Genomic DNA, 14,119 nt, shown 5'->3' with positions numbered 1-14,119 from the left:
CAAGCTGGGGAAGTGCACACACCTTTGTCCAGAGCTTAGTCTCCTAAAAGGAGCTGCAGGTATGGAGAAGGACAGCCAGAAACACCTGATTCCTCATGTCCCAACCTGGGGGAAGACGCGTCTGAAATCCCTGTAGGTTCAGGTCACTGAGCTGGCAGTGAGTGAACATGACACGTGCGTTCCTCCTGAGCAGAGTTCCCAAGTCCTTACAGCTGCCCTACCCGCTGGCCTTGTTCCCTGGGGATCAAGGACCCTGGCAGGTTAATGTCAGCAAACATAACCAGGGGTCCATGTGTATGGAAGACTTAGATCTCAACTGCAATGCTCAAATCCTCCGTCAGGAACAAGGCTGAGCACGGTATAAACCCACTGATAATGGGGTGACACTGAACTCCTACTCATCCATGAAATCGGGGAGCCCCAGTCCTGAGAAATGATGCCCCAAGCATCTCCCACCACCAGGCAGCCAGGGCAAAGGGACTGCAGCCACCTCCTACTTTTCCTTGAATTCCCAAAAAAGTAGTGAGGGGTTGGTGGCTCCTGCACTAGTGCCAGGAAGCTAGGCCCCGCCCCCTGGAGTTGCTCTGCCTGGTGGGCCTACTCAAGAGGCCATGACAGGCATCCTGGTGGGCACTGCATGAATAAATTATGCTGGGACCAGAAGCCGGAACTCATCGACTGCCCAGGCCTCACTGTCCTCACAGCAGATTTTTGGGGAGCCTCTCTGACTAGGTTGTGTTGATATTTGGAAAGAAGGTCTCCTGGGTTTTTTGAGGAGACAAGCTGGGCTTTTGTGGTGGCTCCAGGCTCCCAGGGAGACCCCTGCTATGACCTCTAGAGTCTTGTGGGATTTTACAACTCAGGGCAGCAACTCTTCTTTCTAGGCAGAGGCCGGTGCGTGTGACACAGGGGTGGCAAAGGACAGACCTGCCTGGTTGGCACAGTGCTCAGCTTGCACTGGCTGTGGAGCCCCTAGTGTCGAAGCAATTCCATTCTTACTGAGGGAAGATTGGCTGGCTGCCAACTCATGGAGCTGATGCACATAAATCCTGCCTCCTGATCACCTCTAAGCTCAGGGCTGCTGGTTCAGGACAACACAAAGCTCCTTTCCAGCTGTGGACCCTGCACCGCATCCCTCGGGTCCCTTGGTTGGTGGAGGCAGGTAAGGTCACTAAAGCACATACAATCTCCAGGTGCATCCCCAGGCCCTAAATAAGCAGCAGAATGAGATGATTCCATGGCAACGGGAGTCAGGGGTGAGCCAGTAGGAAACCAGACACACATATTGAATGCCTATCAAGTTCAAACACAAACCCAACACGAGAAGGCAGCAGCAGGCTCTTTGTGTAATAAATATTGCAAAGCTCATTTGGTTTCTTTCTTTTTTTTTTTTTCTTTCAAGTCAAATATAACCACCAAGTCCCAAACCCTGTTTTCTGCATTCAGACTGAGAAGCTGTTGATATCAGCAGAATACCTGCAGCCAATCAAAGAAAAGATCATGTTCCACTAGCCAGCCAATCATATTCCTTTTCCAGTTTAAGCAGCCAATTGGGCCTCTTCATATTCCTAAAAAATGACCTAAATAAAGCACCAGAGCTCGGAACACTTCCTGGGAAGCCAGATACCGAGGCGCATTTTTTTTTTTTTAAATAAAGAGTCAGAAATAAAAATAAAAGGTTTCCGTTGGTCAAGATTTAAAAATAAAAAGGTTTCTTCCTGCAGCCAATCATGAGTCCATCCCTTTAAGCCAATCGTAAACGCATCTCCCTTGATGCCAGCCCCACTGAGTGACGGTGGGGCAGGGAATTTGGGGTGGGGAACACAGGAAGGGGAAGGTGGTCTGTTGCCACTCAGTCAGCCAAGGAGCCACACAGATCTTTTGGCCCTTGACAGCTTCCAGGGTGTTCCAACAGGCTTGAAGCTACTGCCTCCGGTCCTCTGTTTCCGATCTGGAAAACGCCATCACCACATCCTCTGCACCTGCAAACCACGGGACAAGAATTACTGGCAGGCTTGTGGTGTTTGCTACGAGTGGGCCAGGCAAGGGTTTTGGTGGTGTTGGAGCACCAGTCCTCCCCCACCATCCCCCCAGCTCCTGGCCCTAGTATCAGATTGTTTTCTAAGTATCAGGCTTTGCTTGCAAAGAATCCCATTGCCTCCCCTCTGGTTTTTCCTGCAGCCTGGCCATGAGATATGGCCATCAACACCAGAGCAGAGATGCAGGGCTGTAGGGAAGCAGATGAAGCCTATCCAAGACTACCCAGTTAAGAGGTCAGCAAAACAAGGGTCTTTAGTCCTAGAGTAGACCAGAGAAGAATGTGTGTATGTGTGTGTGTGTGAGGGGGGGGAGGGAGGGAAAAAGGGAGGGAGGAGGAGAGAGGGAGAGAAGTAGTGAGGGGAGAGAGAGTGGGGAGGGAGGGAGGGAGTGGGGGGGAGAGAGAGATTGGGGTAGCGGTAGGAGTCTTGATGCTTTTTACAGGATCTTGATCACTGCAGTGTGTGTGTAGATATGCTGGTCCTGGGAATTGAACTCAAGGCCTGTGAGCGGTCCCTGAACTTTTTTTGCTCAGGGCTAGTGCTCTATACCTCTCTCTCTCTCTCTCTCTCTCTCTCTCTCTCTCTCTCTCGCTCTCGCTCTCGCTCTCTCGCTCTCTCGTTCGCTCTCTCGCTCTCTCGCTCTCTCCCTCTCCCTCCCCCTCTCCCTCTGCCTCTGCCTCTGCCAGTCCTGGGCTTGACTCAGAGCCTAAGCACTATCCTTAGATACTTTTTGCTCAAGTGCTATGTCACTTGAGACACAGCATCACTTCCAGCCTTTTCTGTGTATGTGGTAGTGGGGAATTGAACCCAGGGCTTCCTGCATGTTAGGCAAGCAGTCCACCAACTAGGCCACACTCCCAGCCTTAGTGCTCTCCCTTTTGAACCATGGCTCCACTAACTGGAGGTAAGAGTCTCATGAACTTTACTGCCTGGGCTGACTTCAAACTACATTCCTCAAATTTCAGCCCCCTGAGTAGCTAGGATTACAGGCCTGAGCCACTAACACCTGGATTCATTGTGATTTTTAATAACCTCTCATCTTTGCAACAGCTTATCCTTTGCCCAAACTCAACACTTGTTCAAAGGAGATTGGCTAGGTCCATTTCCAGCCTGCCGTCCGCCTGGCTCAAGAGAGACAGAAGATATCACAATCATTATTTTTCTTAATCCTGAATGGGAGACTCTTGTCCAAGCACTCATGAAATCACTTCCTTTGTCTTGTTTTTCATAAGACAGGCTCTGACAAACAGCCAGCAAAGGAGGGAGGAGGAAAGGAAGCTGGAAATGCTAACCTGACCCAGAAGGAAGGAGTCAGCTACAACAAGCTGAGGTGACCTGCAAATCCAGCTGCTCCCTTGTCCCCTGTCCTGCTGCTCCCTCCTCCTTCTCTAAACAGTGGTTCAGAACTCTCCTCCAAACAATAATGGGCTGCTAGTGTCCTTTCTGATACTTCTCTGTGTTACTGGAGGAATTCTCCCTGGAGGGGTGGATTGGAACAGCAGTGACAGGAAACTCAAAGGTAGACTCCTGTGAGGAGTGTGTGCTGGTCTCTGGCATGTGAATCTCCCCTTGTCCACCTCCGAAGAGTCTCCTCTCTGGATTGCCCATGCCACACAGAGGCAATGGAGCATCTACACTGGTTCTGCAGCAGAGGGTTCAATGGCAGAATGTGACATCACAAAGATGCGTCTTCATTGGGTGCTGCAACCCCAAGGTGCTGCTAAGAGAACCAACTTGTCCACCCACCCTGCTCTCTGCCTTCACCTTCATTCTTTAAGCACCACCTCTGTTCCTGAAAAAAATACGGTTCTAGAGAAGAGCTTAAACCATCTTGCTTCTTAGGATTAGGCTCCTTGGTTGAGAAGCCCTATGAATCCTTCCCATCTTCTTGGAAACATTCTGTCCTCACCCTAGTCTGGGGACCACACAACATCACTGCAAGCAGAATTGTCCTAGCAACCATAGACTCCAGATTACATCATACTCCACATGGCAGCTGAGCTGGTTACCTAACAGATGCCGACTCTCTGAATGCTGGGTCTTGGCAGGAGGACAGAGAAGGAGTTGCAGTGAGACTGCTGGAGAGGTAGCAGCAGAAGATGCTCTGAGGCAACGAATGGCAGCAGCCTACTCGCTTCCTTCCTCGCCTGCCTCGTGAGCTTTCTTGCAGGGACCTCGGGCTTCTGCAGGCACAGAAATAGCACTGGCTCCCCAGAAGGGACTGGGGAGTCTGCAGGAGGAATAGCCCCTGGCCCACACCCAGAAGCTAAGCTCTGGGCTCTAGAGCCTGCCAGGTGCTCAAAGGACACGGAAAATAAGACAAACTAAAGCAAAAGCTTTGCAAATGTTACCTTCCCACAAGCTATCTGCCTGTCTCCTCACGCTGGGAAGCTGGTCTCTCAATGTACTGCTTGGCTGCACAAAGGGTTGGCAGAGCTGTGGCCTATCCTGTGCCCTGTCCTTTCCTGAGGGACTTGTTGTTTTCCAGGACTTACCACAAGGACATTCCTTCCTTTGAGGCCAAAGAAGAGGCAGCTCTCCAGAGCATTTTTTTTTTTTTTTTTGTGAGTTATGGGTCTTGAACTCTAGGCCTGGGCGCTGTCCCTGAGCTCTTCAGCTCAAGGCTACTGCACTACCCCTGGACCTGAGCTCTTCACGTCCTACCCCTGGGGACCACAGCCCCACCTTCCGTTTTCTAGAGATTAATTGGAGATAAGAGTCTCTAGGACTTTAGGGTCCAGGCTGGCTTTGAACATGATTCTCAGATCTCAGCCTCCTGAGTAACTAGGATTACAGGCGTGAGCCGTACCTGGCTCCAGAGCATTCTTTGATCCAACCTTACCATCAGCCTGGCCATGAACTTGGTAAGTCAAGCTGAGGATGCTGATTTTTCCCCTTCTCATCTCTATGAATTTGGGCCCATTTCCAAAAGAGAGAGTAAGTTACCGAGTTAGTTATTACAACTCTAGCCTTGGAGTTGGCCTCCTCTGAAGGCCAACAGATGGCAGAGCCCTTGGGTTTCTCTTGGTTGTCCCAGAAGCACTGCAGGCCTGTCTTCTGCCTCCAGGCCAACAGCATATTCCAAGATAAGGTTCTGTTCTCTCCCTCAATTATCTGCCAACCATCTAAACTGTGTTCAGAACTCATACATGTCCCTTCCCAGCAGAAGCACAAGAAGGTAAGAGCCTATCAGTCCTTCCTGTTCACATTCACTAACACTCAGGAGGCTCAGAGGATCTGAGGATTGAAGTTCAAAGCCAGCCCAGGAAGGAAAATCTGTGAGACTCTTACGTCCAATGATTCACCAGAAAACCACAAGTGGCACTGTGGCTCAAAGTAGTAGAGCGCTAGCCTTGAGCAAAAGGAGCTCAGGGACAGCAGATAAGGAGTTTAAGCCCTAAGACTGACAAAAACAAAACCAAAAGGGCCGGGAGTTTGGCCTAGTGGTTAAAGTGCTTGCCTAGCATGCATGAAGACCCGGGTTCGATTCCTTGGTACCACATACATAGAAAAAAGCCGGAAGTGGTGCTGAGGCTCAAGTGGTAGAGCTCTAGCCTTGAGGAAAGCCCAAGGCCAGTGCTCAGACCCTGAGCTCAAGCCCAGGACTGGCAAAAAAAAAAAAAAAAAAAAAAAAACCCAAAGATAAAGACTCAGATGGGGGGTGTGGGGGGGGGAGGGAAACGGGTACCAAGACATGTGAAAGGGTATCAATGTATGTGAATTAATGCACCTTCTATCTGGCAAATATCATGTAACCCTTTTACTAATTACAATAAAAAAAAAAGAATAAGAAAAAAAAAAAGATAAGACTCAGAAAAAAAAAAAAGGAGAAATGTAAGACCAGAATCTCTCTTAAAGATAGAGGCAAAAAATGCTCAACCTATCAAACTAAATATAGCAATATATATATTAAAAAAAGGAGTTCTATACTATGATCAAGTTGAGATTTATCTTAGAAATGCAAAGTTGGTTTAATATCTTAAAGTAAATTAATATAATCTATCATTAGAAAAAAGGATAAAAACAATCATATAATTACCTTAATAGACACAGAAAAACCATCTAACAAAATCTGACATTCCTTTATGATTAAGAAAAAAATCTAGTGCGGGCATAGTGGCTCACACCTGTAATCCTAGCTACTCAGGAGGCTGAGATCTGAGGAGGGTTCAAAGCCAGCCCAGGCACAAAAAGACCTGAGACTCTTTTTTTTTTTTTTTGCCAGTCCTGGGCTTGAGCTCAGGGCCTGAGCACTGTCCTTGCACTTTCTCAAGGCTAGAGCTCTATCACTTGAGCCTCAGCACTATTTCTGGCTTTTTTCTGTGTATGTGGTACCGAGGAATCAAACCCGGGTCTTCGCGCATGCTAGGCAAGCATGCTACCACTAGGCCAAACTCCCGGCCCAGGACCTGAGACTCTTATCTCCAATTAACCTCTAGAAAATGAAAAGTGGGGCTTAGCTCAAGGGTAGGGCAATAGCCTTGAGCTGAAGAGCTCAGAGACACTACCCAGACCCAGGGGTAGGGTGGTAGCCTTGAACTGAAGAGTTCAGGGACAGAGCCAAGGCTGAGTTCAAGCCCCATGACCCACAAAAAAAAAAAATCTAGGTGGGTACTAGTAGTTCATTCTTGTAATCCTGGCTACTCACTCAGGAGGCTGAGAAGCTAGCCAGAGCAGGAAAGTCTGCAAAGACTCTTATCTCTACCAAACTATTCCCTCATTCCCCCATCCCCCCAGCCCCCCCCAAAAAGCTGAAAGTGGAGATCATTAGAGAAGAGTCACACAAACTTTTTTTTTTTTTTTGCCAGTCCTGGGCTTGAGCTCAGGGCCTGAGCACTGTCCTTGGACTTTCTCAAGGCTAGAGCTCTACCACTTGAGCCTCAGCACCACTTCCGGCTTTTTTCTATGTATGTGGTACCAAGGAATCGAACCCGGGTCTTCATGCATGCTAGGCAAGCACTTTAACCACTAGGCCAAACTCCTGGCCCCAAGTCACACAAACTTTTTGTTGTTGTTGTTGTGGGTCATGGGGCTTGAGCCAAGCCCCACTCTCCATTTTCTAGAGGTTAATTCAAGATAAGAGTCTCAGGTCCCTTTGTGCCTGGGCTGGGTTTGAACCTCAATCATCAGATCTCAGCCTCCTTAGTAGCTAGGGTTACAGGGGTGAGCCACCACACCCAGCTTCAAACAAACTTTTAATTGGAGATAAAAATCTCAAACTTTCTGCCAATGATTGTATACAGATTCCCTTTTTAAATATTTGTTTGTTAAACATGACATTTGAAAGATGATGTAAAAATCAATGCTAATAAATTCTTTATTAAAAAAAAAACTCATACTTTCCAGCACACTGTGGCTCTGAATCTCAATTCTCAGATTTCAGCTTGGATTAGGATTTCAGCTAGCTAGGATTACAGGCATGAGCTACTGATGCCTCACAGTCAGTTATTTATTTATTGCCGGTTCTGGGGCTGGAACTCAGGCCTTGAGCACTATCCTTGAGCTTTTTCAAGGCTAGCATTCTACCACTTGAGCCACAGCACCACTTCCAGCCTTTTCTGTGTATATGCTTCTGAGGAATCGAACCCAGGGCTTCATGCATGCTAGGCTTCATGCTAGGCTTAAAGGGCCAGGCTCCTGGCCCTTCAATTAATTTTTGACAAGAGTGTCAGGACAATTTGGTGATAAACAGCTGAACCAATGGCATGGAGACAACTTGAATAACTCGAAGCTCGGAAGAACAAAGCAGCTCAGTAAATCAGAGGCAGAGAGAGAATGAGACCCAGGCTGCAGAACCCATATTTTCACTTTTATGAGGTACTTGGCCTTTTCTCTACAACAGTAAGGCTTACCAGGCCTCCTGGAAGAAATGGAATCAATCTGTCACTATCTTAACTGAACCAAGACACCCCCCCCACCAAAAAAAAAATTACCCCACCAGCCCAGGCACACTTCAGAGGAATTCAGCATGAAACCAGAATGCCAGCCTTACTCTCTGCACTCATCCTGCTTTCCCTTCAGCCCTGTCACACACTTGGAAAGCAGAGCTGAAGAGCTGGGGAGGACCCAGCTCTCTGAAACAAGGGAGGGCTCTGCAAGCTGCCCTCCTGTCCCACGCCCAGTGCCAGCTTGCTCCTTTAATGAACCAAGGCAAATGACTGGGGAGAGAAAAATGACAAATATGCAGAAGCATAGAAAAAGGGAAGCTGGCCCCTAGCTGGAGGCGGGAACCAGACAATGGGGTCACTGGTCTGTTGGTGAGCTGGGGATGAATTCACACCAGCAGTGTTAGAACCAAGGTCTGACTTAGGCTAGCATTCACCCTTGGCCAGAACCAACTCAGGGCAGTGGTAGTGTGGTTTAGAGAGTCTCCCAGTTTGTGGAAATCATTTTTTTTTCCTTTCCTTCCTTTCCTTTTCTGCTTTCCTTCTTCCATACCCTTCTTCTTGTTTTTTAATTTTTTTTTCAGAGAAAAAATAATTTTGCTGTTTAACCTAGGTAACCTGAGATTCATTATCCTCCTGTCTCAGCCTCCAGAGTGCTGTGATTACAGGTATGTACCGCCATGCCTGGCTTTGCTTTTGCTATTTGAGGCTCTAAGCTGAAGTCTTTCAAAAGTCTTTTCATAACTATACCAGGTAGTTCCACGTGCTTCCTGCATGGTAAAATATGCTCTTACTGGCCATACAGGTTACAGTTGAATTTAGTGTGAGGGATGCAAAGGAGAACAAAATAGAGTGTGGAGGGTTCCGGGAGTTTGGCCTAGTGGTAGAGTGCTTGCTTAGCATTCACAAAGACCTGGGTTCCACTCCTTGGTGCCACATACATAGAAAAGCCTGAAGTGGTGCTGTGCCTCAAGTGGCAGAGCGCTAGCCTTGAGGAAAAAGCCCAAGGACAGTGTGTAGGCCCTGAGTTCAATTCCCAGTACTAACACACACACACATACACACACGACAAAGGGAGGGAGGGGGTATAGTTCCTCTGAAGGCTGCAGCACCAGAAAGCCCTCAAGCCACTGGAGAAAGGGGACTTGCAGGAGTGACATCAGCCACTGTGGGTATTTACAGACGATCTGGAGCCAGGAGTTCTCCCAAGCCCACGCCATATGATAACCCTGTGTCCTAAGGACAGAGAGCCCTGCTCCGCCATCCTGAAGGACACTGAACATTCCCCATACGTGCCTCTTGTGGTCCAGGGCTTCACAGAACTGTTCCAGTGTGCAATGCTTGGGGCTGTGGGCCTCCTGCATGCTTCAGGGGTCTTATACCCGGCCAGCATACAGTTATGATTTGGAAAGCTCAAAAATACACACCTGCAGACTCCAAATTTCCAGGGCTAAGAGAGAAGGGCCCTCTGGAGTAGCATCAGCACAGCGAGTAAGCTGGCTGCGGGCTTCCACATCACCTAGAGCACATTCTGGCTAGGCCGAGCTGGAGCCAAATGTCCAGGACAGCGCCTACCCCCGGTGCTCTCACCCCTTCTCTTAGCACTTCAGCTCGGTTGCAGTATCTCCTCTCTCATAAGCTCATTATCTTGTTTGAATGCCAACTAGTATCGGGCTACCCAAGAGCTCTGGGGAAATGCTGCCTGGAAAAACAGGTTCCAGATGGTTCTCGAAGGGGGACCTTCCAAGGGGAATGAAGCAGAACTCTGGATGGGGACTCCTCCCAGGCACACCAACTCCCACTGGGTAGCATGCACTGTTTTTAGCAACCCCGGGCTACAAGCTGGGTGTTCTGTACATCTCAGTGGATGCCCCAAACTTCCCAGGGGATAGTTTTCACCCAGAGGCGGCATGATACTCTAGTTGCTATGGGAACAGTAGCTACGGATTCACCAGGGTCTTGGTAGCCAGAGTAGCACCAAGCTTAGTGGCACCCACTGGGCTCCAAGGCGGACATCCACCTTCAGAAGGGAGGTTGAGGCAGCCCAGCAAAGCTGCTACACATGGGCTCCCAGCAGTGGCCTTTAGGCCTCATGGACTGACCAGGTCTAGCTCAGAGAGCAGCAGAAGGCCTTTTCCAAGCCTGGGGTACCTCAGGATTACAGGTATGAACCACTGGTGCCCAGCTCCATCTTTTTTTTTGCCAGTCCTGGGGCTTGAATTCAGGGCCTGAACACTGTCCTTGGGCTTTTTCCTCAAGGCGAGTGCTTTACCACTTGAGCCACAGCACCACTTCTGGCTTTTCTCTGTATATGGTACTGAGGAATGGAAATCAGGTCTTTGTGCATGCTAGGCAAACACTCTACCACTAGGCCAAACTCCCAGCCCCCAACTCCATCTTTTTTTTTTTTTGTGGGTCAAGGGGCTTGAACTTGGCCTGGGCGTTGTCCCTGAGCTCTTCAGCTCAAGGCTACCAACCTTTGAGCCAAGCCCCACTTCCTGTTTTCTAGAGGTTAATTGGAGGTAAGAGTCTCAGGTCCTTTTGTTCCTGGGCTGGCTTTGATCCTCAGGTCTCAGCCTCCTGAGTAGCTAGGATTACAGGTGTGAGCCACCACCAGGCCAGCTCCATCATTTTTAAAAGAGACAGTTCCAGGCTGGCCTCAGCCTCCCTCAAGGGGCAGGATGGCATGTGATGCCTTCTCCCCAGTGTGTATAGTTTTCCATACATCTATAAGGCTCAGAGCAAATACCATCTTTACTTGTGGTTTCCAGGTGGGTTTCCCAATCCTCCAAATGCATATTACACTTCAATCTGTGCACTGAAAGCTCTCCTGCATTTGTTGCTGGACCTGACTGCCCTGCTGGACCAGCAGCTTGGGGACAAGGCCATCATATGACTGAGTGGATGAGTGGATGTGAGTGACCTGGCCAACCACTGGGCTGGCAGCCCCATCACACCCCTCGTCAAGAGAGGGGTCATCCCAGTCATGGTGTCAGGAGGTTACAGTCCTAGAAGGCTAGGAGGCTTCTCGGGCATTTGTTCTCAGTTCTAAACCACAGAACCATGACAATGATGACAATGAGTGATGAAGGGGCAAAGCAGCCTCCATGGGGCCCCGAGCATAATACGCCAATGGAGCAGAGCAGCTGGCCTTGCACACACTTCACTCTTTCTTGAGATTCTTTTCCTTCTTTTAGACCTAAATTATACACCAAATCCAGGTTGATTTTCACTTGTTTCAATGTATAGGCATCTTTGCCTCACTTTTGTTATTAGGTTACAGGTAATTCTCATCTGAGTGTTGATTAAAGTTAGAAAAAGATTAGCTTCCCATCCCATATCTGCAATTCTCCCTGGGTCTGACTGTAATTTCAGCTCATAGTCTGTTGCTGCTTAGAGCCTGTGGGAGAAGCCTCCAAGCCACACTGGGGAGAGCAGATCCAGAAGTGGTGGTGAACGCTCTGTGTAGTGCAGGGGCTGGAACCAAGGCCAGGGAGGGGGGAGCGCAGCCAGCCCACTGACCACAGAGGAGCTGCTCTAAGCAACTTGGCCTCCATGAGGCTCCCTCTGCACTTAAACGAACAAGTACCACTCTGGGCTAGAAGCTGACTGAACTGTGCAAAGCTGAGCACAGAACAGACAGCAGAACTCCCGACACTCTGTTGGGATAGGTTTTTTTTCCAGGAAGGAGCTCTAGGAGAGTGGATGACCTGAAGAGGGTGACAGAGGTCGCACATAGTAAAAGAATAGTCTGGAAAGCAGCATAGGAGAATTCCAGAGAAAGTTCACCACCTCCACCCACAGGGCATTACAAAGTTCAAGCAGGGTAATGAACAGAGCTGGGTCTACCAGAAAGTGTAGAGCAAGGCGGGGTGAGGGGGTACTTCCCAGAACAGTTGGTTCCTACTGGCTTGCTCATACCACAGCTACAAGGTTCCTGAGACCCAGGGCCCTATTTTGGACTCTCTTTGGGCATACCCAGCAGTGTTGGCTTCCACAGAGCAAAGCCAGGGAGACCAAGACAGTCCAGTGTCCTCGGTGGGGAAATTTTCCCTGGAAGTCCCTTCAAGAGCATGTGATCAGATGAAGGCTTTGACAGACCTGGGGAGCAGTTTTCCAGTATGCAGCATTCAGGGGCAAAGATGGGCAGAGGCAGGCCAGGACAAAGGTTCCCAGGCAGGAAAACAACAAGAAGCATCCTTGAAAAAGCAACCCATGTCTAGGAGAGTGCCTTATAGCTCTGGGACATGGGACAAGGGCTCATTTGAAGCACCATGCACTTGGATAATTCTGCAGGCCCTGGGCATGATAACATACACCTAGAAATCCCAGCACTTGGGACGCAAGAAAATTAGGAGTCCAATGGCAAGCTGGCTACACAAAGCTGGAAGCCAGCCTGGGAAACAGCAGGACAGTCTCAGAAACAAATTGGAAAGTGATTCTGTAGGCAACTAGCTGGCTACTGGGTGGCCTTTGCAACCCCAGAACAAAAGGACAGCAGAGTGGTGAGCTCCAATGGCTTATAATCCTAGCTACTCTGGAGACTAAGACCTGGTAGACTGTGGTTTAAGGTGAGTTTGGGCTGAGAAGTGAGAGACTCAATTTCCAATTAGCCAGTAAAACACAGGGCTGGAATTATGGCTCAAATGGCAGAACAAGAGCTGTGAGCAATCAACCCAGTCAAACAAGTATAAGGCCTTGAGTTCAAGCCCTAGAACCAATAAAACAAGGCCTAGAATTAGGGGAGGGGAAGTGTTCCCCAATTTGTTTTGCCTTTCTATGATACCACATAATTAAGTCACACCTATGTACCTATTTCTCACATGGCATACTATGCTGCTTAAAAGTGCATAGTGGAGGGGGCCAGAGTTTGTCCTAGTGGTAGAGTGCTTGCCTAGCACGTACAAAGACCCAGGTTTGATTCCTCAGTACCACATACATAGAAAAAAGCCAGAAGTGGTGCTGTGGCTCAAGTGGTAGAGCTCTAGCCTTGAGAAAACCCAAGGACAGTGCTCAGACCCTGAGCTCAAGGCTCAGGACTGGCAAAAAAAAAAAAAAATGCATAGTGGATCCGGGCGAAGTGGCTCATGCCTGTATCCTAGCTACTCAGGAGGCTGAGCTCTGAGGATCATGGTTCAAAGTCAGCCCAGGCACAAAAGACCAAGAGACTCTCATCTCCAATTAATCACTAGAAAACGGGAAGTGGGGCTGTGGCTCCAGAGGTACGGCAGGAGCTTTGAGCTGAAGAGCTCAAGGACAGAACCGAGGCCCAGAGTTCAAGCCTCATGACCCACAAAAGAAAAAAAAAAAAGCATAGTGGAAGACATTAATGAACATGAACCATACAGGAGGGAGGGGCTGCGAGAGAGTTAGGAAACAGAAGACACTACAAAAGGAAATGTACGGTCCAGGAGTGTGGCCTAGTAGAAGAGTGCTTGCCTGAGACACACAAAGACCCGGGTTCGATTCTTCGGTACGACATAAATAGAAAAAGCCAGAAGTGGTGCTGCGGTTCAAGTGGTAGAGCTCTAGCCTTGAGAAAGCCCAAGGACAGTGCTCAGGCCCTAATCTCAAGCTAGGATTGGCAAAAAAAAAAAAAAATACCCATGTAACTATAATTCCTCTGTACATCACTTCTATAATATTAATAAAGCAAATTAATAAAAACATTTAAATGTCTAGTGGAGTGTTGGTGGCTCACACCTGGAATCCTAACTTCTCAGGCTAAGATCAAAACTTAGAGCCAGCCCAGGCAGGAAAGACTGTGCAACACTTATTTCCAATTCATCACCAAAAAGCTGGCAAGTCGAGCTGTGGCTCAAGTAGTAGAGTGCTAGCTTTGAGCACAAAAGCTCAGGACAGTACCTAGGCCCTAGGTTCAAGCCACGGCCACGACTGGATAAGAAACAGAAAAGAATAAAAAAGGGACAGTGGAGCTGGGTACTGGCAGCTCACATCTGTAATCCTAGATACTCATGAGGCTGAGATCTGAAGACTGTGGCTAAAAGCCAGTCTAAATTCCATGAAACTCTTATCGCCAAAAAACTATGAAATAGCTAGAAGTGGTGTTTTAGCACAAGTGGTAAAGTACTAGCCTTGAACAGAAAAAGCTCAGGTACAGTGCCCAGGTCCTGAGTTTAAGCCCCATATGGCATCCCCCCTCCCCCTAAAAAGATTCCCATAAGTCATTCCTAA

The 14,119-nt window shown here is 48.6% G+C and overlaps 1 protein-coding gene across 2 annotated transcripts in view; it reads right to left on the bottom strand.

Annotated features, from left to right (window-relative positions):
- Positions 1 to 1,679: 1,679 nt before the first annotated feature.
- The window catches only part of Ctnnbip1 (catenin beta interacting protein 1), a 58,566-nt gene continuing 46,126 nt past the window's right edge, over positions 1,680 to 14,119 (bottom strand). For both annotated transcript variants that reach the window (XM_090335882.1, XM_090335883.1), the window contains one exon: positions 1,680 to 1,982. In XM_090335882.1, coding sequence (XP_090192008.1) covers positions 1,924 to 1,982 — 59 coding nt within the window. In that variant the 3' untranslated portion in view covers positions 1,680 to 1,923. The remainder of the gene's footprint in view (positions 1,983 to 14,119) is intronic.

The sequence above is a fragment of the Megascapheus bottae genome, chromosome 6 (assembly GCF_031878675.1).
Source record: "Megascapheus bottae isolate mThoBot1 chromosome 6, mThoBot2.hap1, whole genome shotgun sequence".
Classification (NCBI taxonomy): Eukaryota; Metazoa; Chordata; class Mammalia; order Rodentia; family Geomyidae; genus Megascapheus; species Megascapheus bottae.
Note: the sequence above shows the minus strand (reverse complement) of the source record. Positions and strands in the feature narration are given on the sequence as shown.